The 25217-nt window shown below is 44.8% G+C and overlaps 1 protein-coding gene across 2 annotated transcripts in view; it reads right to left on the bottom strand.

The window, feature by feature from the left end:
• Positions 1 to 11273: 11273 nt before the first annotated feature.
• LOC138677016 (volume-regulated anion channel subunit LRRC8E) overlaps positions 11274 to 25217 on the bottom strand; it is a 32061-nt gene continuing 18117 nt past the window's right edge. For both annotated transcript variants that reach the window (XM_069766800.1, XM_069766801.1), the window contains exons 2-3: positions 18073 to 18227; positions 11274 to 15689 (exon numbers count right to left, since the gene is read on the bottom strand). In XM_069766800.1, the coding sequence (XP_069622901.1) occupies positions 13413 to 15689; positions 18073 to 18210 (2415 nt within the window). In that variant the 5' untranslated portion in view covers positions 18211 to 18227 and the 3' untranslated portion in view covers positions 11274 to 13412. The remainder of the gene's footprint in view (positions 15690 to 18072; positions 18228 to 25217) is intronic.

Raw genomic sequence — 25217 nt, 5'->3', positions numbered from 1 at the left:
CGCTATTTGATTTTTGTAGTGAAAAATTGTCTTGAATAGATTGTGGACGCCAAGGTTCCAAAATAGCAGAAACCCCCACAAGTGACCCAATCCTGCAAGGGTATAGTGAGCATTTTAAACCAACAGGTATTTTACAGAATTGTATAACATGTGAAAATGAAACTTGATTTTTTCCACTAAAGTACTATTTTAGCCCCAAGTTTTTATTTTTCAAAAAGGATGAGAAAATGGACCACAAAATTTGTTACGCAATTTCTCCTCAGTATGGCAGTGTCCCTTATGAGGTCGGAATCTACTTTTCAGGCATAGTACAATGCTCAAAAGGGAAGAACAATTCTGGAGTTCAGAATTTCCCGGAATGATTTGCGGGTGCCATGTCACATTGCAGGAGCCCCTGAGGTGTCAGATCCCAAATTACAAACTACACCTCATAATGAAATCACCTAGGCTTGCACTGAGCATATTGACAGCACATGTGTTTTAGCTCCAAATTTTACATTTTCATAAGGGAAAAATAGAAAAATGTTTGCCTATTTTTTAACACAATATCTCGATAACGTGGCAATACCCCATATGTGGCTGTACAGTACAGGGATGGAGAGCTATTTGACTCTTGGAAAAGAAATCCTAGAATGGTTTGTGGACTCCATCTAAAAAGCTCCTAAGTGCAAGAAGAGCAAAATCCCACCTCAATTGACCCCAATTTGGAAGTTACACCCCTCTGGGAATTCATTTACAGATGTAGTGATGATTTTGACACCGTGGGTGTTTTCCAAAAACAAGCAGCAGTGGATGTTGCCAAGTAGAAATGCAAACTGCCGTTGTAGTGACCAGTACGTTGTAGTGACCAGTACATTATGCCCAGCTCATGCCTTTGGAGACATGGACCCCATAATTTAAACTGGCTCTCATCGCTACAGAAATGCCAAACATGTGGATGCTAACTGCGGATTAGGCACACTGGGGCTCAGAAGGGAGGGGAGCTGTTGTGAATTCTGTGGCCAAGCTCCCTCCTGTGGTCGTGAGTGGTACTGCGGCTGGTTCTGTCTATAAGCTTCCTTTGGTGGATGAAAGTGGTACTGCAGCTTCTGAGTTTCCTTCCTCAGGTGATGAGGTTAAGTCGTTAGGTGCTGCTCTATTTAACTCCACCTGGTGCTTTGATCCTGGCCTCCAGTCAATGTTCTAGTATTGGTCTTGCTTCCTCCTGGATCGTTCCTGTGGCCTCTCTATCCTGCATAAGCTAAGTTCTGCTTGTGTTATTTTTGTTTGCTATATTTTCTGTCCAGCTTGCTATATTGGTTTTTTCTTGCTTGCTGGAAGCTCTGAGACGCAGAGGGAGCACCTCCGTACCGTTAGTCGGTGCGGAGGGTCTTTTTGCCCCTCTGCGTGGTTGTTTGTAGGTTTTTGTGTTGACCTCAAAGCTATCTTTCCTATCCTCGGTCTATTCAGTAAGTCGGGCCTCACTTTGCTAAATCTATTTCATCTCTGTGTTTGTATTTCATCTTTACTCACAGTCATTATATGTGGGGGCTGCCTTTTCCTTTGGGGAATTTCTCTGAGGCAAGGTAGGCTTATTTTTTCTATCTTCAGGGCTAGTTAGTTTCTCAGGCTGTGCCGAGTTGCATAGGGAGCGTTAGGCGCAATCCACGGCTACCTCTAGTGTGGTGTGTTAGGATTAGGGATTGCGGTCAGCAGAGTTTCCACGTCTCAGAGCTTGTCCTATGTTTTTGGTAAATGTCAGGTCACCTTGTGTGCTCTGAACTTCAAGGTCCATTGTGGTTCTGAATTACCTGTTCATAACAGTACTGGAGGCCCAAAGTACTAATGCTTCTCAATAGAGGGAAAAGAGAAGTTCTGAGACCATTTTTTTTTCTTTGCACTGTGATCTGTCTTTCTTTTCCCCTTAACATCAGGGTGGTTCAGAACACAGGTGTGGACATGGATATTCAGGGTCTGTCCTCTTTGATGGATAATCTCACTATAAGAGTACAGAACATTCAAAATTTAGTGGTTCAGAATCCTATGTTAGAACCTAAAATTCCTATTCCTGAGTTATTTTCTGGAGATAGAGCTAAGTTTTTGAATTTTAAAAATAATTGTAAACAGTTTCTGGCTTTGAAACCCCGCTCCTCTGGTGACCCAGTTCAACAAGTTAAAATCATTATTTCTTTATTACGTGGCGACCCTCAAGACTGGGCATTTTCCCTTGCGCCAGGAGATCCTGCATTATGTAATATTGATGTGTTTTTTCTGGAGCTCGGATTGCTGTACGACGAACCTAATTCAGTGGATCAGGCAGAGAAAAATTTGCTGGCTCTGTGTCAGGGTCAGGATGAGATAGAGATTTATTGTCAGAAGTTTAGAAAGTGGTCCGTGCTCACTCAATGGAATGAATGTGCGCTGGCAGCTATTTTCAGAAAGGGTCTCTCTGAAGCCCTTAAGGATGTCATGGTGGGATTTCCTATGCCTGCTGGTCTGAATGAGTCTATGACTTTGGCCATTCAGATCGGTCGACGCTTGCGCGAGTGTAAATCTGTGCACCATTTGGCGGTATTATCTGAGCATAAACCTGAGCCTATGCAGTGCGATAGGACTTTGACCAGAGCTGAAAGGCAAGAACACAGACGTCAGAATGGGCTGTGTTTCTACTGTGGTGATTCCACTCATGCTATCTCCGATTGTCCTAAGCGCACTAAGCGGTTCGCTAGGTCTGCCACCATTGGTACGGTACAGTCGAAATTTCTTTTGTCCGTTACTTTGATCTGCTCTTTGTCTTCCTATTCTGTCATGGCATTTGTGGATTCAGGCGCTGCCCTGAATTTCATGGACTTGGAGTATGCTAGGCGCTGTGGGTTTGTCTTGGAGCCCTTGCAGTGTCCTATTCCATTGAGAGGAATTGATGCTACGCCTTTGGCCAAGAATAAGCCTCAGTATTGGACCCAGCTGACCATGTGCATGGCTCCTGCGCACCAGGAGGATATTCGCTTTCTGGTGTTGCATAATCTGCATGATGTGGTCGTGTTGGGGTTGCCATGGCTACAAGTCCATAACCCAGTAATAGATTGGAAATCAATGTCTGTGTCCAGCTGGGGTTGTCAGGGGGTACATGGTGATGTTCCATTTCTGTCTATCTCATCATCCACCCCTTCTGAGGTCCCAGAGTTCTTGTCTGATTACCGGGATGTATTCGATGAGCCCAAGTCCAATGCCCTACCTCCGCATAGGGATTGTGATTGTGCTATCGATTTGATTCCTGGTAGTAAGTTTCCTAAGGGTTGACTGTTTAATTTATCTGTACCTGAGCACGCCGCTATGCGGAGTTACGTGAAGGAGTCTTTGGAGAAGGGTCATATTCGCCCGTCATTGTCGCCATTGGGAGCGGGTTTCTTTTTTGTGGCCAAGAAGGATGGTTCGCTGAGACCTTGTATTGATTACCGCCTTCTAAATAAAATTACGGTCAAATTTCAGTACCCCTTGCCGCTGCTGTCTGATTTGTTTGCTCGGATTAAGGGGGCTAGTTGGTTCACCAAGATAGATCTTCGTGGTGCGTATAATCTTGTGCGTATCAAACGGGGCGATGAATGGAAAACAGCATTTAATACGCCCGAAGGCCATTTTGAGTACCTGGTTATGCCATTCGGACTTTCTAATGCTCCATCAGTGTTTCAGTCCTTTATGCATGACATCTTCCGAGAGTACCTGGATAAATTCCTGATTGTATACTTGGGTGATATTTTGGTCTTCTCGGATGATTGGGAGTCTCATGTGAAGCAGGTCAGAATGGTGTTCCAGGTCCTGCGTGCTAATTCTTTGTTTGTGAAGGGGTCAAAGTGTCTCTTTGGTGTTCAGAAGATTTCATTTTTGGGGTTCATTTTTTCTCCTTCTACTATCGAGATGGACCCTGTTAAAGTTCAGGCCATTTATGATTGGACTCAGCCAACATCTCTGAAGAGTCTGCAGAAGTTCCTGGGCTTTGCTAATTTTTATCGTCGCTTCATCGCTAATTTTTCTAGCATTGCTAAACCGTTGACTGATTTGACCAAGAAGGGTGCTGATGTGGTCAATTGGTCTTCTGCTGCTGTGGAGGCTTTTCAGGAGTTGAAGCGTCGTTTTCCTTCTGCCCCTGTGTTGTACCAACCAGATGTTTCGCTTCCGTTCCAGGTCGAGATTGATGCTTCCGAAATTGGAGCAGGGGCTGTTTTGTCGCAGAGAAGTTCTGATTGCTCGGTGATGAAACCATGCGCCTTATTTTCCAGGAAATTTTCGCCTGCTGAGCGCAATTATGATGTTGGCAATCGAGAGTTGCTAGCCATGAAGTGGGCATTCGAGGAGTGGCGTCATTGGCTTGAAGGAGCTAAGCATCGCGTGGTGGTCTTGACTGATCACAAAAACTTGACTTATCTCGAGTCTGCCAAACGGTTAAATCCTAGACAGGCTCGTTGGTCGCTGTTTTTTGCCCGTTTTGACTTTGTGGTTTCGTACCTTCCGGGCTCTAAAAATGTGAAGGCAGATGCCCTATCTAGGAGTTTTGTGCCCGATTCTCCGGGTTTGTCTGAGCCGGCGGGTATTCTCAAAGAGGGGGTAATTTTGTCTGCCATCTCCCCTGATTTGCGGCGGGTGCTGCAAAAATTTCAGGCTAATAGACCTGACCGTTGCCCAGCGGAGAAACTGTTTGTCCCTGATAGGTGGACGAATAAAGTTATCTCTGAGGTTCATTGTTCGGTGTTGGCTTGTCATCCTGGAATCTTTGGTACCAGAGATTTGGTGGCTAGATCCTTTTGGTGGCCGTCTCTGTCGCAGGATGTGCGTTCTTTTGTGCAGTCCTGTGGGATTTGTGCTCGGGCTAAGCCCTGCTGTTCTCGTGCCAGTGGGTTGCTTTTGCCCTTGCCGGTCCCGAAGAGGCCTTGGACACATATCTCTATGGATTTTATTTCGAATCTCCCCGTCTCTCAAAGAATGTCGGTCATTTGGGTGGTTTGTGATCGCTTCTCTAAGATGGTCCATTTGGTGCCCTTGTCTAAATTGCCTTCCTCCTCTGTTTTGGTGCCATTGTTTTTTCAGCATGTGGTTCGTTTACATGGCATTCCAGAGAACATCGTTCTTGATTTGTCTTTTTCCTCGGCTTTCCATCCTCAGGCAAATGGCCAGACTGAACGAACCAATCAGACCTTGGAAACATATCTGAGATGTTTTGTTTCTGCTGATCAGGATGATTGGGTGTCCTTTTTGCCTTTGGCTGAGTTCGCCCTTAATAATCGGGCCAGCTCGGCTACTTTGGTTTCGCCGTTTTTCTGCAATTCTGGGTTCCACCCTCGTTTCTCTTCAGGGCAGGTTGAGTCTTCAGACTGTCCTGGTGTGGATACTGTGGTGGATAGGTTGCAGCAGATTTGGACTCATGTAGTGGACAATTTGACTTTGTCCCAGGAGAAGGCTCAACGTTTCGCTAACCGCAGGCGCTGTGTGGGTCCCCGACTTCGTGTTGGGGATTTGGTTTGGTTGTCATCTCGTTATATTCCTATGAAGGTTTCCTCTCCTAAATTTAAGCCTCGTTTCATTGGTCCATATAGGATTTCTGAGGTTCTTAATCCTGTGTCTTTTCGTTTGACTCTTCCGGCTTCTTTTTCCATCCATAACGTGTTCCATAGGTCATTGTTGCGGAGATACGTGGCACCTGTGGTTCCATCTATTGATCCTCCTGCTCCGGTTTTGGTTGAAGGGGAATTGGAGTATATTGTGGAGAAGATTTCGTGTTTCGAGACGGAAACTCCAGTATCTGGTTAAGTGGAAAGGTTATGGTCAGGAAGATAATTCCTAGGTCTTTGCCTCTGATGTCCATGCTGCCGATCTGGTTCGTGCCTTTCATGTGGCTCATCCTGGTCGGCCTGGGGGCTCTGGTGAGGGTTCGGTGACCCCTCCTCAAGGGAAGGGTACTGTTGTGAATTCTGTGGCCAAGCTCCCTCCTGTGGTCGTGAGTGGTACTGCGGCTGGTTCTGTCTATAAGCTTCCTTTGGTGGATGAGAGTGGTACTGCGGCTTCTGAGTTTCCTTCCTCAGGTGATGAGGTTAAGTCGTTAGGTGCTGCTCTATTTAACTCCACCTGGTGCTTTGATCCTGGCCTCCAGTCAATGTTCTAGTATTGGTCTTGCTTCCTCCTGGATCGTTCCTGTGGCCTCTCTATCCTGCATAAGCTAAGTTCTGCTTGTGTTATTTTTGTTTGCTATATTTTCTGTCCAGCTTGCTATATTGGTTTTTTCTTGCTTGCTGGAAGCTCTGAGACGCAGAGGGAGCACCTCCGTACCGTTAGTCGGTGCGGAGGGTCTTTTTGCCCCTCTGCGTGGTTGTTTGTAGGTTTTTGTGTTGACCGCAAAGCTATCTTTCCTATCCTCGGTCTATTCAGTAAGTCGGGCCTCACTTTGCTAAATCTATTTCATCTCTGTGTTTGTATTTCATCTTTACTCACAGTCATTATATGTGGGGGGCTGCCTTTTCCTTTGGGGAATTTCTCTGAGGCAAGGTAGGCTTATTTTTTCTATCTTCAGGGCTAGTTAGTTTCTCAGGCTGTGCCGAGTTGCATAGGGAGCGTTAGGCGCAATCCACGGCTACCTCTAGTGTGGTGTGTTAGGATTAGGGATTGCGGTCAGCAGAGTTTCCACGTCTCAGAGCTTGTCCTATGTTTTTGGTAAATGTCAGGTCACCTTGTGTGCTCTGAACTTCAAGGTCCATTGTGGTTCTGAATTACCTGTTCATAACAGGGAGCATTTGGATTTGGGAGTGCTGATTTCATTGGATTACTTTTGATGGGAGCCATGCAACTTTTCCAGAGCCTTTGTACGTCCAATGATGTGAAAGCCCCCTATATTTCGGTTAACAGATGACAAATCTGAGTGGGGACTTGCTTTTTGTGGGTTGAGTAGAAGCTTTTATTGGCGGCATTTTGGGGTGAAGAACATTTTGGATCAGTTCATATCCAGTGCTCTACACTGCGCACTTTCATAGGGGTTTCCATCTAAATCTGAGTGACGCGATTCGGATGAAACTCTCGAGGAATCCCTTCTGTACAATGAGGCTGCAGAGTTACTATTGACTTCGTGTGGCCTCTGTTCAGCGGAACCCGGATTTTCCGAAGTGCACAAAATGGTGGCCAACGGCACTTCTAAATGCCTAAAAAGACGGACACTGCTGGATCACAGGCCAAACAACATCCACAGTGTCTCCATCTGCCTCATTAGGGTATGTGCACACTTAGTTTTGAGCTCTGCCTTTTACCTGCGGATTTAACACGGATTTTATGTGGATTTTGTGCAGATTCCACCTGCGGTTTTACACCTGCGGATTCCTATAGAGGAGAAGGTGTAAACCGCTGCAGAATCCGCACAAAGAATTGACATGCTGCAGAATGTAAACTGCAGCGTTTCCACACGTTTTTTTCCGCAGCATGGGCACTGCGGATTGTGTTTTCCATAGGTTTACATGGTACTGTAAAAGCATGGAAAGCTGCTGCGGACCCGCAGCTGCAGATCCGCAATGTGGGCACATAGCCTCATAGGGAATCTTCCACCGGGGATTCTGTCTGAATCCCGTATTTCAGAGATTTAAGTGCAAGTGCTCAGCGCAGAGTGAAACGCCCGCCAGGGCCTAGGGGTACTCTGTACTGGGTCCGGTACTGAAAAGGATGTGTCACGGCGGCGACCCAGTCCGTGGCCCTGGGTGCCCAAGTAATAGGGGACAGTCTTTAAAGGGGTTTGTGAAATAATAAAAGTTTGTGACACCACCTGTGGTATTCGGTCAGGGGTGACTGACGCTGCCCAAAGGGGTCCACTGGGGTGATGTTATGGCAACAGGGGTGGTATGGCTTCCCACAGGTGAAGCTGGATCCCCAGGGCTCCCGGTGTATTTGGCGAAGATAGTGTGGTGCCAGAAATAATTAGAGGACACAGAATTGCAGTCTCTTTACCTGGCTTACTGATGGTAAACAGCCACAGTCCGGCCGGCCTGGAGGCAATTTCAAATCCCTTTCTCCAGATGAGGTTTGTAAGCCTTCCTTCTCGCGCTTTGCGGAGAGTCCCTTGCTGCCTATGGCTTCTGTAAAGGTCCTCTCCCTCCTGTCCTGGGACAGTACCCATATGGTATGCAACGCGGACCTTTTTACAGAGTCTCCATCATGACTCAGGCTCGATAAGTGGCTGTACCTTCGGGTTTGGGTGCGGACAGACTACCTACAATCTTGTCCTTCCGGTTCTGCTGTGGGACGTGAAATACTACACAGCCTCGGGCTCCCGATGCCCGGTTCCTGCGCTTCAGCTTGGAAGGAACGCAACCGCAGCTCCCTTCCAGCTCCTTTGTTCTCCTGTGCTTCTCCCCTCTGGCACTTGCTATCAATGCAACGTTCCTGCTTTTCCTCTCTCGCCTGGAGCTGCAGCACTACACGTCGCTGCACGGCCCCAGCTCTCCTGCTCACTTCCTCTCTCCTCCAACTCCTCTCCAGACTGAACTAACTCCTCCTCCTAGCCAGAATATTTATTTATCTGGGGAAGCTCCCCTAAATCCGGGTTCAGAGCTCCCCCTTCTGGCCTGGACACAATGTTTTGCATGTAGGTGTACTACCTGTTAAAGGGATCTTCATTGCTTCCAGGCATGATATCATCCTCCCCGAAAGGAAGGCAACATCACTGTAACAACCGGTTTCCTGGGGTGTTACACAGAGCACAGGATAAATGTGCACTTAGCCTTTCTGGGACGCAGAATGAAAAAAAAAAAAAAACAGGTGAAGAATTGTATTTATTTTTGTGCGGTATAAGTGATTATACGACTTTATTCTTTGGGTCGATGCTGTTACAGCAATACCAGATTTATATTGGGGTTTATGTTTGGCTGTGGTCACACACTAAATGACACTTTTTTTTTTTTTTTTTACAAAACATTTTTTTGCATCACCATATTTATATTTTGAGAGCTATAATTTTTCTACATTTCTGCCAACAGTCATGTGAGGGCTTGTTGACATTTTTATTGGTACCATTTTTGGGCACATGAAGTTTCTTGATCACTTTCTATGCAGAGTTTAGGGAGACAGAATGAACAAAAAAATGAAATTCAGGAATTGTTTTTTGATGCCGTTCACTATGTGGTAAAATTGATAAGGCAGCTTTATTCTTCAGGTCAGTACGATTACAGCGATAAGACATTAAATTTTTTAATGTTTTGTCCCTTCTACACAATACAAATTTATGCAAAAAAATATTGTTTTTGCATTGCTATATACAGAGCTGTAACTATTTTTCCACTGTTTGTCAGCTTGTTTATTATGGGACAAAATGACGTTTTCGGCTATACCATTTTTAGTTACATTTGTCTTTTTTATCTCATTTTATTCCATTTATTTTCCAGCTGTATGATGAAAAAAAATTTTTTTTTGACACCTTTGACTCTGTTTACTTTAGGAGTTAACTAGTGTGACTGTTCTATAGGTTGGGTTATGACGGACACAGCGATACCAAATGTGTGCTTTGTTTGTTTTTACATGTGCAATTATTGGTGTCATTTTTTGTATTCTTTGTTTGAAAAAAAAAAAAAAAAACTTTTTTTTTCTACTTAGTTTCTCTATGGAACTTGAACTTTTATTACTCTAATCACTGGTCTCTTGCATTGCAATGCGCCAGCCCTGCAATGTATGAGACCGGTGATATTACACAGCTAGTTCACCTGTTACACCATGCCTATGGCTGGGTCCAACAAGTCACCTCCGGGTTCCGATGTGGATGAGTGAGCATACGCCTCACAACCTTCCAAATGCCACGATCACCATTGAATCTGGAGGGCTAATCAGCCAGGGGTGGTGCAGGCACAAGCCCTGGTTGTTACCGCAGGAGCTCGGCCATCAGCTGCGCAGAGCTCCCGGCAGTGATCGTGTAAAGGTACCTGCACACAAAGATTTCGTTAACGATATCGTTGCAACGTCATGCTTTTTGTGACGTAGCAATGATCCCGCTAACGATCTCGTTATGTGTGACAGCGACCGACGATCAGGCCCCTGCTGGGAGATCGTTACTCATTGGGGAATGATCAGGACCTTTTTTTGGTCGCTGATCACCCGCCGACATCGCTGAATCGGCGTGTGTAACGCCGATCCAGCGATGTGCTCACTGGTAACCAGGGTAAATATCAGGTTACTAAGCGCAGGGCCGTGCTTAGTAACCCGATATTTACCCTGGTTACCATTGTAAAAGTAAAAAAAAAAAAAAACACTACATACTCACATTCCGGTGTCTGTCGCGTCCCCCGGCGTCAGCTTCCCTGCACTGACTGTCAGCACCGGCCGTAAAGCAGAGCACAGCGGTGACGTCACCGCTGTGCTCTGCTTTACGGCCGGCGCTGACACAGTCAGTGCGGGAAGCTGACGCCGGGGGACGTGACAGACATCGGAATGTGAGTATGTAGTGTTTTTTAACTTTTACAATGGTATCCAGGGTAAATATCGGGTTTCTAAGCGCGGTCCTGCACTTAGTAACCCGATGTTTACCCTGGTTACCCGGAGACTTCAGCATCGTTGGTCGCTGGAGAGCTGTCTGTGTGACAGCTCCCCAGCGACCACACAACGACTTACCAACGATCACGGCCAGGTCGTATCGCTGGTCGTGATCGTTGGTAAGTCATTTAGTGTAACAGTACCTTAAGGGAGAGTTGATGTTTCAGCACTCCTAAATAGACTGACCGATCGCAGATTCAGAGAGCAAAACGTTTTCTGCCCATTTTATTATTAAAAGGAGGCATTGCATGAGATTTTCTCTGGTTGTCGTTATAAACCTGTGTCATGCGCCACTGCCTCGGCCCTTGTGCTGCTCAGTAAGATACAAAACTTGCAAGATGTACATGAATTTCATCTCCCTCCTCCCCAAAAATTCCAAATTTCCAGCACAGGCTGCCATTAAAGATTATAGTTGTAGACCAGGGCAGCATCTCATAACCCCTCTCGAAAAAAAAAATCAGTGGACAGAGCAGCTCGCGAGGGGAACCTAATCTGAGTTGACACATGCAATTCTAAGTTTCACCTATAGTGGCCACTGCAGGAAAAGTCAAGCAGCCAATGGAAATTGCACACTCATATTAAAAGGGGTTTTCTTGATGAGCAATAAACCATTACTATTGGGACGTGGCCTGATAAGTAGAAGTTATCTAATATAAGTGATCTAACAGTATGAGCAAATCAAACAAACACAGGGCAGTACATGATTTTCCCCTCTACAAGGACATGAGAGAACGAGAAAAATGACAATGATTTCTTGAAATGTTTATTTAAAAAAAAAAAAAAAAAACTTCTGGGCCATACATATGCTGGTCAATGTAAAACATGATATTCTAAAGTCGTATGTCCTTTGAGTAACAGTCGTTCTTTTTTAATAAATCAATAGTACACATGAAAATAAGAAACTGTGTAATATATCTGATCAGTGAAATCTTCTTCTTTCTCCCCCTGGACTGATCATTTGCTCTCAATTCACAGGTAAAATCTGTATTCCATGAAGATAGATTGTTACACCACTGAGATAAGAGAAGACAGTTGGTGCTCATAAAGTTCGACATAGAATCTTATCAGCTGACCGGAGGGAAAGGGAGGAGCTAGAGGCAGAGCTCCTCCTCCTCTTCTACTAGTATTTTAAAAACCAACTGTCGTCTTTTATGTAGAAGAGGAGGAGGAGCTCTGCCACTAGCTCCTCCCTTTTCCTCCTGTCGACTGGTAAGATTCTACGTAGAACATTATGAGCACCAACTGTCATCTCTTATCTCAGTAATGGAGAAATCTGACTTCAATGAACGTGAGAATTTTGAGAATGACTGATCAGTTCAGGAGGAGAAAGAAGATACGATTTCCTCGATAAAGATATATTACAAAGTTTCTTTATTTACCTTTTCAAACAAATTTAAAAGGGTTTTCAAGTCAAAAAACAACTTCTGACTAGTGATGAGCAAACGTGCTGGGATAAGGTAATCGGAGCATGACCGGGTACTAACTGAGTGACTTTGGCGTATCTGAAAAATATGTTCCGAGTCCCCGCACCTCCATGTCTCGGTGCTGTTCGACAGCAGCAACATACGCAGGGATTGCTTATCAAATAGCAATCCCAGCATGGATTGCAGCTGTCGAACAGCACAGAGACATGGAGGCACGAGGACTCGGAACATATTATTAGAGCACGCCGAAGACACTCAGAACTCCTTACCCGAGCACGTTCGCTCATCACTAGTTATCACCTATCTTATCTGCTAGATTGCCAGAGGTCCGACCTCTTCGAACTCCACCAATCACCAGAACAGGATATCTGTGTCGCTCCACACATATTCGGTGCAAAGGACTGAAATAGTGCAGCACTCGGCCATCTGTGTCAGTCCCATGGACTTTGAATGCAGAGGCAGCACACACTCAGGACCTCTGTTCGGGCCATAGTGATGGCCCAACCTTAACATGTCCAATCTTCATTTTATTGTAGGGTCTTAAGCAGGAAACCTCTTAAGATCAGCACCTCCTCACTGTATAGGCAGGCAAAAGTGGCTCCTCCATTAGGGTAGCTGGCTTGGTACTACAGCTTTATCAGGCAGTCAAGTATCCTAAGGATAGACCATCAATTATCATGGAAAACCTCTTTAGAGATGGTTAGACCTGTCACGTGTCATTAATATGTCATTTTTTTTACAAAGTATAAATGTCACTGTTCTCCTGAATCTGGTGTTTTTTTCTCTTATTTTTGTGTCTCTCCAGTCCAGAGATATGGTCCCCTCTTCCCTGTATATAAATCTAGTTTTTATCAACTGGAACTGGCCTTCAGGAAAAGTTGAGGCTCATGCCCACTTGGATAACAAGACTAGAATTACATACGAGGAAGAAAGGACCATATATTAGGAATGGAGAGGCGCAGGAACAAAAGAAGAGCAACATCATTCAGGAGGACAGTGGAATATAAAGAAGGTTAAAAGTAAAATAAAAAAACAACAACATGTTTATGGCAAGTGATGAGTCCTCCAAGAAAAACCAAATACATACATGTTTATAGCTTTAACAAAAAAAACCTATATAATCTACTGGCAGCTCTCCTTTATTTTGGTACATGTGGCTTATTCCTGAGCTAAGACTACTACTTGGTCTTGAAGTTACTTTAAAGAATGTCAACTTTTAATAAGGCCATTATTGGAGGTAAGAATACACAATGCATGCGGAATAACGGAAGGAAGACTGATGTCAGGAGGCATTCAGTTAGAGGACCCCTATGGAAAATAATTTGATCTTCTCAACACACGGTTGTTTACTTGTTCATAATCTCTTGGTACTTACTCCATTATTTTTTTTTCAGAGAACATTATCAAAAAGAAAGCAGACTGTAGAACATAAGTTTCAAGTTCCAGTTGTCGCAATCGACCCTTCTATGATTCCTCACTCAGCGCCTCTCTCACATCGAGCGGCAGGGTCTCCAAAAGAGAATGCTCCACAATGAAACCAGATTTTTTAAGACTGGTACATGACCCAAGTTCTGGAGGTAGCATGTCCAGCCTGTTACCTTTTATATCAAGTCTTACTAAGGAGATCAAGGTTCCAATTTTGGGAGACAGACTTGTAAGTTTATTCTGTCCCAACTTCAAAGTCTTAAGTCTTTGGCAGAAAAATAGCTCATTGGGGAGATCCTCTAGAAAGTTCCCCGTTAAAGCAAAGTACTGCAGCATCTGCAAAACTCCAACTTCTGGTGGCAGCTCTCGGATCTCATTGAAAGAAAGGTCAAGGTGACGGAGTTTGGTACACAGGAAAAGTGGAGGAGGCAGTATAAGGATCTTGTTGCGATTTAGACACAGCTCTTCAAGACCCTTAAGCTTGCGGATGTGCTCAGGAATATAGGCAATTTGGTTGTGCCACAATCGTAGAACGCTTAGTTTCCGGCAGTGCTGCAAACTTATGATTTCCTCTATGGTGTGCAAGCTGTTCTCCTTCAAGTCCAACATCTGGAGATTGTTGAGACTGAAAACTGCATGAGGAATCCGCTCTAGATCACATCGAATCAGCTCCAAATCTTTCAACAACGAAAGCCTCTTTAAGGCATTAAGAGTAAGTAGCTTGGTGCCGTCGTTTTGTATACTGAGTTTCTGCAAATGGCTAGCCACATCTGCGACCGTCTGAGGCACTTTGGAAAGATTGCTTTTCAGTATAAGCACCTTGAGACTTTTTAATTCTCTCAAGCTTTCGAGAGTAGCATTTTTGGAGACATCCTGGGACAGGTAGCCGAACAGGTGAAGCTCCTCCAAGGCTCGAAGACTAAAAACCCAAAGTGGAATCTCTTTAACTTCATCAAACTTAATTTGAAGAACCCTAAGATTATCCCGAAGGTAAGTCAGAGAAGCATGTTGTACTTTAGCTGCGCAGTTAATCAAAGACAACTCTTCTAACCTGACCAATTTGGACACCAGAGGAGGGATGACCACATCATTGAGCAGTTCCAGTTTAAGCGACTCCATCTCTGTCACCTCAAACACCGTGTCTGGCAACCCCGGAAGCTTAAAGAGATGAAGTTCTAGTCGGCCTTCTGGAGTATGCTGAAGTTTCTGCCTGAGTTTATCTGCTGGCCATTCATGGTTGAGATTAAGTTGCCTCAGACGACTTTCACTAACTTCTGACAAGAAGACAGCAAATCGTTTAGAGTAGAGGGAATCATATTGATCCACTAAATGAAGTACAAATGCAAAATCGTTTTTTACGTCGGGGATATCCCCAATTCCAGTTTCTTCTCGTACGGTTCTGAATGAATACTCCTTCAAGGGACGACGAAAGAGCCAATAGAGTGTATAAAAACAGGTTAAACCATAAGCACTTAAGAAGCACAAGTAGCTGATGGCCAGCTTGGAGAAGAGGTGGGCTTTAGTGTGGTTGCAGCAAAAACTGTTGTATCCAGTCATGTCTTCCGTATGTACACTACATGGGACAATAAAGTGGATTTGACCCACCAAGGCAGAATTGTATACGGTTATTAGAACAAATTTGCAGACTTTTAATATGGTTTGCCGCATGTACATGGAATAAAGAATATCACCTTCCTCCACATGGTGCCGAAATTTCTTCACCTTTTCAAATAAGGCCTTGGCTTGTTCACCTTCTTTTTTGTCCAGGACGCTAGCTGAAGGAGTCTCAGCAACTAGTTTCTCAGGAACCGGAAGATCGGCAGTTGCTGGGCTCGTTTCATCAAAAGCGGTCTTTGAAATGTCTCGGTCAGCAGTTTTTTCCTGAGTTGTCTCCCCCGAAACCTCAGAGAGAGCTCGAGTTGTCCATGGAGAATCAAAACACTTGCCCAAGATGGAGATGAAGTGTTCAATTTTGGAGCTTGTGCCAGGAAACTTGAACCAAAAATTTCCACAAATGATGAAAATGAGAGTGTGAATGACCACGAGGTATGGGAAGTACTTTGCATACCAGTGTAATGCCGTTTCATAGCACATTTGGTTAATGAAGTTGTACTGCTGAATGTCCAAGTTATTACGTAGACCGTTCATCATACGTGGGGCATCCGAAGATGCAGCTGGAGAAGGAGTGGACATGGCCTGCTCTTCCTCGCTAGCATTTACGACTTGAGAGTCTTTGGAGTACTCTTTGCAGGTGATTTGAGAAACATAGTCAGCAGAGATATGGTTAGGCAGACAGATGATCTTATCCTGAGTTATCTGTGGGGGAAGAAAAACATGAAGTTAGAAGGATTTTCGAATAAATCAAATTGAAGGAAAAGAGAGAAAACAATTGTGAAGAATGGTCAGGAGTTATTGGGAAAAGTGCAAGAGTTAATGCATGGGAGATGAATAATAAACGCTTTAAAGGTTCACTCAAGAAGGAAGATCAATGTGAGAAAATTCTTAATGGAGCATAAAAGTGGGAACACTTCCATTTTTATAAGGCCCATTAGTGGCGTCTGACTGGAGATGCATTCACCCCTCCAGGATCGGTTGTGTTGTAACCAATTACTACAATCAATGATTCATAATTTGTCCATGCCAATTACAAGAACAGATTTTTTTTATTTTTTTTTACTTAACTCTCCATACAGAATATTTTTAGCGGCACTGCTAACTCTGATAAAAAGCACTCTGAATGTTTTCCAGACAGTAACGCTGCTCTTGCGGTGAGGTCGTTGGATAAATTACTATATTGGAGATGGGCTGGTGGCATTGCCCGACATTACCTTCGTCATTTTCAAGACCATTTATCTAAAGTGAACCTGTCAGTAAGGACATACCTGGGGAAGCCGAGATACTGCTGGATATGGCAGGGAAACATGTCCAACCATACTCATTCCAGTCTGCATCCAGTGCTTCGTGTTTTTATTATTCAAATTAGGCATGCAAGTGCAATGGTGGGCACATCAGCATCAGTCCTCGGCTCCTCTTCACAACTCTCCACCAGCGCTGCCCCCGCCTCTCTACTGACGGTGAAGAGCAACAGAACCCCTTGTCTTCACTGTCAATTAAGAAGCAGGGGGAAGCAGGGCTGGCACAGAGTAGGAAACAAAAGTTTTCACTGCTTGTTCTACATTTATGTTGGAAAAGGGGGATAAGGGGAAAGCTGCCACAAGCGATGGAGAAATGATAGATCAAAGTTTGTTACTGCCATCTCTTGTGCAGGAACTTTTTCTCATGTTATCATTTCCTATCTCCCATCACAACCTATTGATATCTCTTGACCAGCCACTATTAACTCCATAGGAAGGCAACAGCAGCTTTTCCTTGTGTTATCACACCCTACATCCCAATAAAACCTGCTAAAGTTGTCCCTTTTACGGCCACTATTATCTACCTTTAACCCCAGGAGACAGCAATTTTTCCTTGTGTTATCACACCCTTCTTCCCAACACAACCTGCTATAGTTGTCCCTTTTACGGCCACTATTATCTACCTTTAACCCCAGGAGACAGCAACAGGAACTTTTCCTTGTGTTATCACACCCTTCTTCCCAACACAACCTGCTATAGTTGTCCCTTTTACGGCCACTATTATCTACCATTAAGCCCAGGGGACAGCAACAGGAACTTTTCCTCATGTCATCACCCCCTTCTTATCAATCTCAGAGGATATGTGCTCGCTCACATTTAGGAAGTGGTGGGGTGGGTGAAGGTGAAGAAATGTCTTTTCTACAAAAGGGGTAAGAAGATGTGTAACTAAAGAGCTCGTCACCCCGTGCACCTAATCAGGACATTTGTCAGGTGTGCGTTTATGGACATCTGGACAATTTTCAGTCTCTTCAGTTTCTGTGAATATATGAAGACAAATCCTGTGCATGCAGACGGACATAAGGCTGGGAATACATGGTTTTGCAACGTCACATTACAAAAACGGTATCTAATGAGCGTTAATAGGGTGATGTTGCAACCCGCGACCTAGAAAGAGATGAACACTTATTTTGAAGTTTTATGTACCTCTGGTTTCAAGTTCTGCTCGGGTAAGAGCTTTAGCCACAAACATGGATTTTTATGTATTTTGTTTTTTATTCATTCATTTTACAAAAACAAAATTAGCACATTACTGCAAAAATAAATGGATGTTGAGGGGGGCATAAGATATTGTAATTGTATAATTTACCGCAGGTTTGATTTGCATTGAAATATTCTGGCATAAAAGGGTTTAAAGGGATCGCAGAGATTAGTAAAAGAAAAATAATGGATCTTTTTCCAGACACAGCTCCACTCTTGTACATGGGTTCTTGCAGAGCAGCTCCACTTTGGGAGGCCAGGAACAGGGCGCAGCCACCAATATGAAGATGTCTGCCCTGGGGACATGTAAGAAAATCGCACATCCAAACCGCACATATGGACACGGGTTACATACGTTTATGCAGGGCTATACATTCAAAAGTGAATTTCATGCAACAGAATAGGATTATTGTAGCAATTCTTTTCTTTCTCGAAGAGCTTCTGCAGCAGCTGTAGTGTAAGGTATAATGTACAATGCCTCAAGCTGCTGCAGAACAGCTTCACAAGGAGTAAAGTATATATTCATATCAATGCTAACATAATTGTAGGGACAGAAAAAAATAAAAATGTGTCCGGCGATCACCTACCTGTAGGGTGCAACCGAAGACCCCGATCATGAGCATGGCTACGGTGATGTACTCGGCCAGGACATCCCACCAGGGTTTGAGCACTTTGTAGGCCGGCTGCTGCTCCGAGAACTGCTTGAACTCGGCCACGGGAATCATGGTGACGGCGACTCAGACTGCAGAGAAGGAGGAAAATGGTGTATGAATTCCCATACTGCCAGCAGTATCCCCCCGCCTGCCATACAAGTGACCCACAGTCTTATGGGTGGTCCTGTGAGGCACACAGGCTCCGCAGCGTCCCCAGTATTACAGCCTTGTGTACAGCCAACATGTTATCTGTGTGATGGCACCCTGCCGTTATCAGGCACCCACAGACCCCTCCACCCAGTCTGTTTAGAGGTTATGTGCCCCCAGCACGGGAAGGGTTAGTGGTAGGTTTATCTGCAACGAGGCGGCTATGGTGAGAACAGACCTGGGATTATACCGATATCTGCACCTATATCATTATCTAGTGAGCCTCATACATGAGAAATAGAAGAGAAACCATCATGTGTGCGTGTATATATAATACTAGATGGTGGCCCGATTCTAAGGTATTCTAGAATATGTATTTATGTATGTATATAGCAGCCACATAGTATATAGCACAGGCCACGTAGTATATAGGAGCTATGTAGTATATAGCAGACAAATACTACGTGGCCTGTGCTATATACTATGTGGCTGCTATATACATACATAAATACATATTGTAGAATACCTGATGCGTTAATACAGGGCTAGTAGTATATAACAGGCCAAACAGTATGTAATATAGCCCACATAGTATCTAACACTGGCCACATAGTATATAGCACAGCCCACATAGTATATAACACATATAGCACAGCCCACATAGTATATAACACATATAACACAGCCACATAGTATCTAACACTGGCCACGTAGTATATAACAGTGGGCACGTAGTATATAACACAGCCCACATAGTATATAACACTGGCCAGTTTGTAACACTGGACACGTAGTATATAACAGTGGGTACATAGTATATAGCAGCCACGCGGTATAAAACACAGCCCACATAGTATATAACACTGGCCCAGGGCCGGCGTCAGCACCCGGCACTCCGGGCAAATGCCGGGGCCCTGGGGAGAGGGGGGGGGCCTGTTATGTTTGCTAATGACAGGTGTTATGAAGGCAATCCAGAAACACAGTGTGCTTAGCGATCAGAGCGCACACAGTGATCTGACAAATACCCAAAAATACAAGAACGAGCTCTGAGACGTGGAAACTCTGTAGACTGCACACCTGATCCTATCCTAAACACAACTAAAAGCGGCTGTGGATTGCGCCTAACAACTACCTAGGCAACTCGGCACAGCCTAAGAAACTAGCTAGCCTGAAGATAGAAAAATAGGCCTGACTTGCCCCAGAGAAATTCCCCAAAGGAAAAGGCAGCCCCCCACATATAATGACTGTGAGAAAGATGAAAAGACAAAACGTAGGGATGAAATAGATTCAGCAAAGTGGGGCCCGATATTCTAGGACAGAGCGAGGACAGTAAAGCGAACTTTGCAGTCTACAAAAAACCCTAAAGCAAAACCACGCAAAGGGGGCAAAAAAAACCCACCGTGCCGAACTAACGGCACGGCGGTACACCCTTTGCGTCTCAGAGCTTCCAGCAAAACAAAAGACAAGCTGGACAGAAAAAAAGCAACAAAAAAGCAAAAAGCACTTAGCTATACAGAGCAGCAGGTCACAGGAACAATCAGGAGAAGCTCAGATCCAACACTGAAACATTGACAAGGAGCAAGGATAGCAGCATCAGGCGGAGTTAAGTAATGAAGCAGTTAACGAGCTCACCAGAACACCTGAGGGAGGAAGCTCAGAAGCTGCAGTACCACTTGTGACCACAGGAGTGAATTCAGCCACAGAATTCACAACAGGGGCCCACTCACGCTGTCATAGATACAGCTGGGAGAGCAGAGCAGGAGATAACATGCTCTCTCCCCCCACAAAGTCACTGCTGGCTGCGTTCTCTTAACCCCTATGTGCCAGCTCTGACACAAGCATCTTCTCACTCAGTCAGTGCAGCCAGGCAGGCACACATAGGGGTTAACAGAAGGCAGCCGGTGTGACATTGTGGGCGGAGAGAGCACGTTCTCTGCTCTCCCCCCTGGGTGGCTGCAGACAGTGCTGAAATTTATCAGGCAGATTCTGGAGCTCCTACAAGTGCCTGAGTGAGTGTTATGGTATCCAGCAGTGGTTGCAGTTGTGGCTCAGTCTGCTGCTGTCTGTCTCCGCTGCCTAAAAATGTGGGTGATGTCTGGAGGAGCAGCTGATGGGGTGCAGCCTGTAGCCGCCCAGCTCACCCAGAATACATGCATGCTGCACCAAACCTGCACCAGTGGGGTAGGAAGAAGCTTAACCCCTTCCCATCTGTATGAAGGTTATTGCTGAACCTTAAAGATAACAATCCGACCCGCATAAATGGGGTTAACCAGATGCCAGGAGGAAGGGGAGCTGCTGCCATGTGGGCTGTAGGTTGGGGCCCCGTGGCCCCAGGCTGGTGACTGGAGGGACTCTGCCCAGTGCTGGCATGTGGGTGATTTCTGCTCCGGAGTCTCAGCTTCTCTCCTCCAGGTCACACTGTGCAGTCACAGCAACATTGATTGTCTCTGTCCAGGTCCCAGCAGCTGCCACTGCTCCCACCAAGGACATGGCATCACTTAACCCTTCCCCTGCAGCCACCGGCAACAAATCCACATTATTCCTTGATTAAATCAGTTTCCAACCCAATAGAGGAGCAGACATTTCCTGCTGCCATTAGGGTCCGGGAGGGGGTGACATTGGCTGCCCTGCTACTCTGTAGTGGGGGGTGACAAGTGTAACATGGGGTAACGATGATGGAGAAATGCACAGGATAATAGTGAGCGCGACAGAGGGCAGTGTATGGTATGGAGCAGTCAGGGGGTGGGCTGCAGGATCCCCCCATACTGTACATGACTGCTCGGGACAGGGAGGCGTTTAATAAGCTTCTAATGACAGGGCACTAATTGGGTCATTAGGGTTTGTGGAAAGGATTCAGCATCAGGTCCCTCATTAATGCCCGAGCCACCTGTTACTTTGTAGCACAGATCTGTCGGGGCCGCAAAACCAAACAACGTTGTTTATGTAGAAAAGTCTTTGTTTCATAGAAAAACTCAAAACAGAAAAGCACTCTCCTGTATATATACACTGCACAGCACCTTTCCTCCTGTATATATACACTGCACAGCACCTCTCCTGTATATATACACTGCACAGCACCTTTCCTCCTGTATATATACACTGCACAGCACCTCTCCTGTATATATACACTGCACAGCACCTCTCCTGTATATATACACTGCACAGCACCTTTCCTCCTGTATATATACACTGCAGAATCTACAATAGCTGTCACTCATGTAAGAAGTGAAATCTGGCATTGTACTATACATTTCTCTGCGTATCTGTGCATCATAAATCGGGGTATGTGTTAAAGGGGGGGGCCCACTTTCGCCCGGGGCCCTCGAAAACCTGGAGCCGGCCCTGCACTGGCCACGTAGTATACAACACTGGCCACGTAGTATACAACACTGGCCACGTAGTATATAGCAGCCACGAAGTATTTAACACAGCCCAATGAGACAGTGATAAAAACATTTAAAAACAAAAAACATGGTTCAATACCCATGATAGGGCAATAACCAACCTTCACTGAATCCGACCAGCAATATACTAAAGAATGTCTCTACTGTAGAAGTATTATATGAAGTATCACATATATGCAATCCGAATGTATGGCTATGTCAATAAGCTCATAAAAGCGCAACGTGTCAGACAGCCAAAGGCTATGGACCCCTATTCACAGCACCATGTTATGAGCCAAACAAATGCAGGGAATATGCTGAAGTGCATATGTGCAGCTGGTTAAGAGCGAAATAAAGCTATCCTATTGCACAATCCCAAATGCAAAAAGCTGTAAGAAGTGAAATAATGGTGCCGCTTGCAATAAACTGCAATTACAGAGAACAATCAGGGTTCAAACCTATTGGTGTCCAGATAGAAAGTTTTTGCCCAAAGACAAATTGGTCAAGGAGGGATAAAGGGAGGCACAGACCCTCTATTCTTGATAACCAGCCTGGCTGAAGCCGATGGTCGCAGCCCCAGCTGTGAGTTTTGCCTGGCTGGTTATCAAAAATACGGGGGAACCAATGCCAGGTTTTTTTTTAATTATTTATTTACAGCGCAGGAGCCAGCTAATGAATCTCCCATCAGCCACTCCTGCTGTCACTTATTAGCGGCAGCAGGCGTCTGATGATGGGAGCAGTAGTCCCATCAGCTGACACCAGTGACCGGAGGTGAACTTTGTACCTCCGATCACAGCTGAGCACTCATGGTGTCTTGACAGCGTGGGAACCACGGCTCTGTGACCAGCAGGGATGATTTCCCCGCCGACCAGAAGCGGTGTTTGCTGCACTGTCATGCACATTGTGGTGTTCGGGCAGTCAATTACAGTAATGCCACACCAAAGATGGTGCCGGAATTAATGTGATTGGCAAATAAAGCGCCAAACATGCTGGGCAGGTCACCCGAATATACCAAGACGAATACCAAATTACTCACCGAGTAACGAATAGCCAACTATTTGTGCGAGTAAAAAATAGTGCCGAATATATTCGCTCATCACTAGTAATAACCACATACAGGACAGATGTGGAATACATACGTGTGCAGATACAACCACATACAGTCTGTAACACACATACCCACTAACGAAACATCACTTGTACAGACTATAAGCTGACACATACAACAATCGTGCAACTTAAAGCTTTTGGTCCCAATGCAAAGACTCCATCAGGGACCCGAACAGTCACCGATCTTAATTAGAAATGGTCATCTCATACGCCCAAAAGGCCCCTAATCACCAAAGCCCCTGTATCCAAAAGTATAAATATATATATTACATATGAACACATGCGCGTGCGTATATAATATATATGACAAACCCCAATATAGTAAATGGGACCCAGAGGTTACAAGAATGAGTTGAGGGCCAATGCCGCATCCAGGCCTACGCTCCCACTGACTACAAGGTGGAGATCGGCACATTTCAGTGGAGCACAGAGAATAGACAGACGGTTTGCATCTTCTTCCTCCCCGACATCTTGTCTTGTAGGTATGCTCTATAGCTCCATGGCCCGAGCTCCAGTCCTGTGTGGTACCTTAATCAGCGCAAAATGTCCTACAGGCTCTACATAACGCTTACGCCGAACAATATTTTTTTTTTTTGCACGAAGGGTCGGGTGTAAAGGAAACCTTTTATGAAAAAAAACATAGATTCACCCTGGAAATCCTACTAAGCCTTCATCAGAAAAAAAGAAAACACACACAGACGACATCGACCTGTGGCACAATGATCCAAACACAGGACGACCATGGAAGTTCTTGCTCCGACAAGCTCCACCACAAGACAGATGATACTGCAGCTATGATGCCATTTTGGGATTTTACAGCTGAACTCAACCTCATCTGTGCACACTCCTTTGGTGATCCCTGCTCATCATATTACAAGAAGTCCAGATTTATTTACACCAGGACAGTGTGAAAAAATTACAGGACCCTATGAGGGGGTTATAGAGAGGCACCCATAAAATAGGGTAAGGAATAGTGATGAGCGAGCGTGCCGAGATAAGGTGTTATCTGAGCATACTCGGGTGCTAACAGAGGGTCTTCGGCGTGCTCGAATAATAGCTTCAAAAAATTCAATGGAAGAAAATTAGGTGGATCAAATACAGGCACGTAATGTTTATTTTAATTAGTTGTGCCCTTTAAGCCAGCATCCTATAATCCAGAAATTGTAACAACCTGCCACTGATCAGATCCCCTACCAAAAGAAGTGAAGTTCACTACTTATCATAGAAAGCCATGTCACGTCATCCAACCACAATGGGCATTGTGCAGTCTCTTCCAGTAACCAAAAACAACGCGGAACAATAAAACTATGCACAAAAAAAGTCGTTTGATTTTATTCCGAATATTTCTAGAAAAGAAGGAAATGATAAAACTGGTTAATGGACCCCAGTTGGCTTGCAAGCTTCCTTACAGTGTTGTCTCAGGATATCAAACAGGAGTGGACGTCTCACAAAACAGGACGTGAGGAATAAAGGAAAACTGCCACCTCCAGGAAGAGTCTTAATGGTTCCACAGAGACATTATCAATCCCCATTCACGCTCGTAGCCCGGGTCTCTACAGAATTCTGCTCTTGGGGGCATTGGGCATGCCTTGGTTACTACTTAGGTGACCAAAACCTTTACACCAAAGTTGGGTCCGATCAAAAAAGGTATAAGCACCTTCAACTGTTTATTATCAGGAACTCTTATTCCGGTCATGTTCTGGTGGAAAATATTCCTCCCTCGTGATCAAGGACAATGGAGGAATTAACATTCTTCTGATGCATTTCTTTACTAAAACCTGGAGCAGCAGCCAAGGATTAAATGCTTCTTATTTTGAGGAGAGTACGAGACCTGTGCTCCGACACCACGCAGAGCGTAGGTCATGTTGCCCGTTCTCATCCTCCAGGCCTCCTGGGTCTTCAGACCTTGAATGGGTCATTTCTTTTTCATTAACTACACATCTACATCTTCAAATAGAAAAATTGAAATGTTACATTTTAATTCTTAGTTTTTTAGTTAATTAGCAGAAATTGTGCCTAGTCGCAGTATGGATGTGGTTGTTTGGGTGTCTGCATAAAACGATCCATTAAGTCCAGGAATGGACATCTTGCTTGTCCGCCAGCATCAGAACGAGGCGATGATCAGGAACGAATATCCTTATAAACGCTAGCTCACCGATTATCGTCCCTTGTAAGTGAACCTTTAATTAGTAGGACCATGGGAGCGTCAGGACACTTTTGGGCTTTAATCGGTGCTAGTATTTCTTGATGTGCGTAGCGTGGGCAGCGATTACGTTTTTTGTCGCCTCTGGTTTCCTGCAGATCACCGAGGTGGAACAGACTTATTGTTCACATTACCTAATTAGTCTCGGCTGAGCGCCTCGGGGTTAACTACTTTCTTTACAAAACAGTTCACCAATTCTGGTTTAATTACCAATTTGTATTAGAAAGATTTTTTTT

Source organism: Ranitomeya imitator, chromosome 4 (assembly GCF_032444005.1).
Source record: "Ranitomeya imitator isolate aRanImi1 chromosome 4, aRanImi1.pri, whole genome shotgun sequence".
NCBI lineage: Eukaryota > Metazoa > Chordata > Amphibia > Anura > Dendrobatidae > Ranitomeya > Ranitomeya imitator.
The sequence above is the reverse complement of the archived record's forward strand: the minus strand, read 5'-3'. Positions and strand labels throughout refer to the sequence as shown.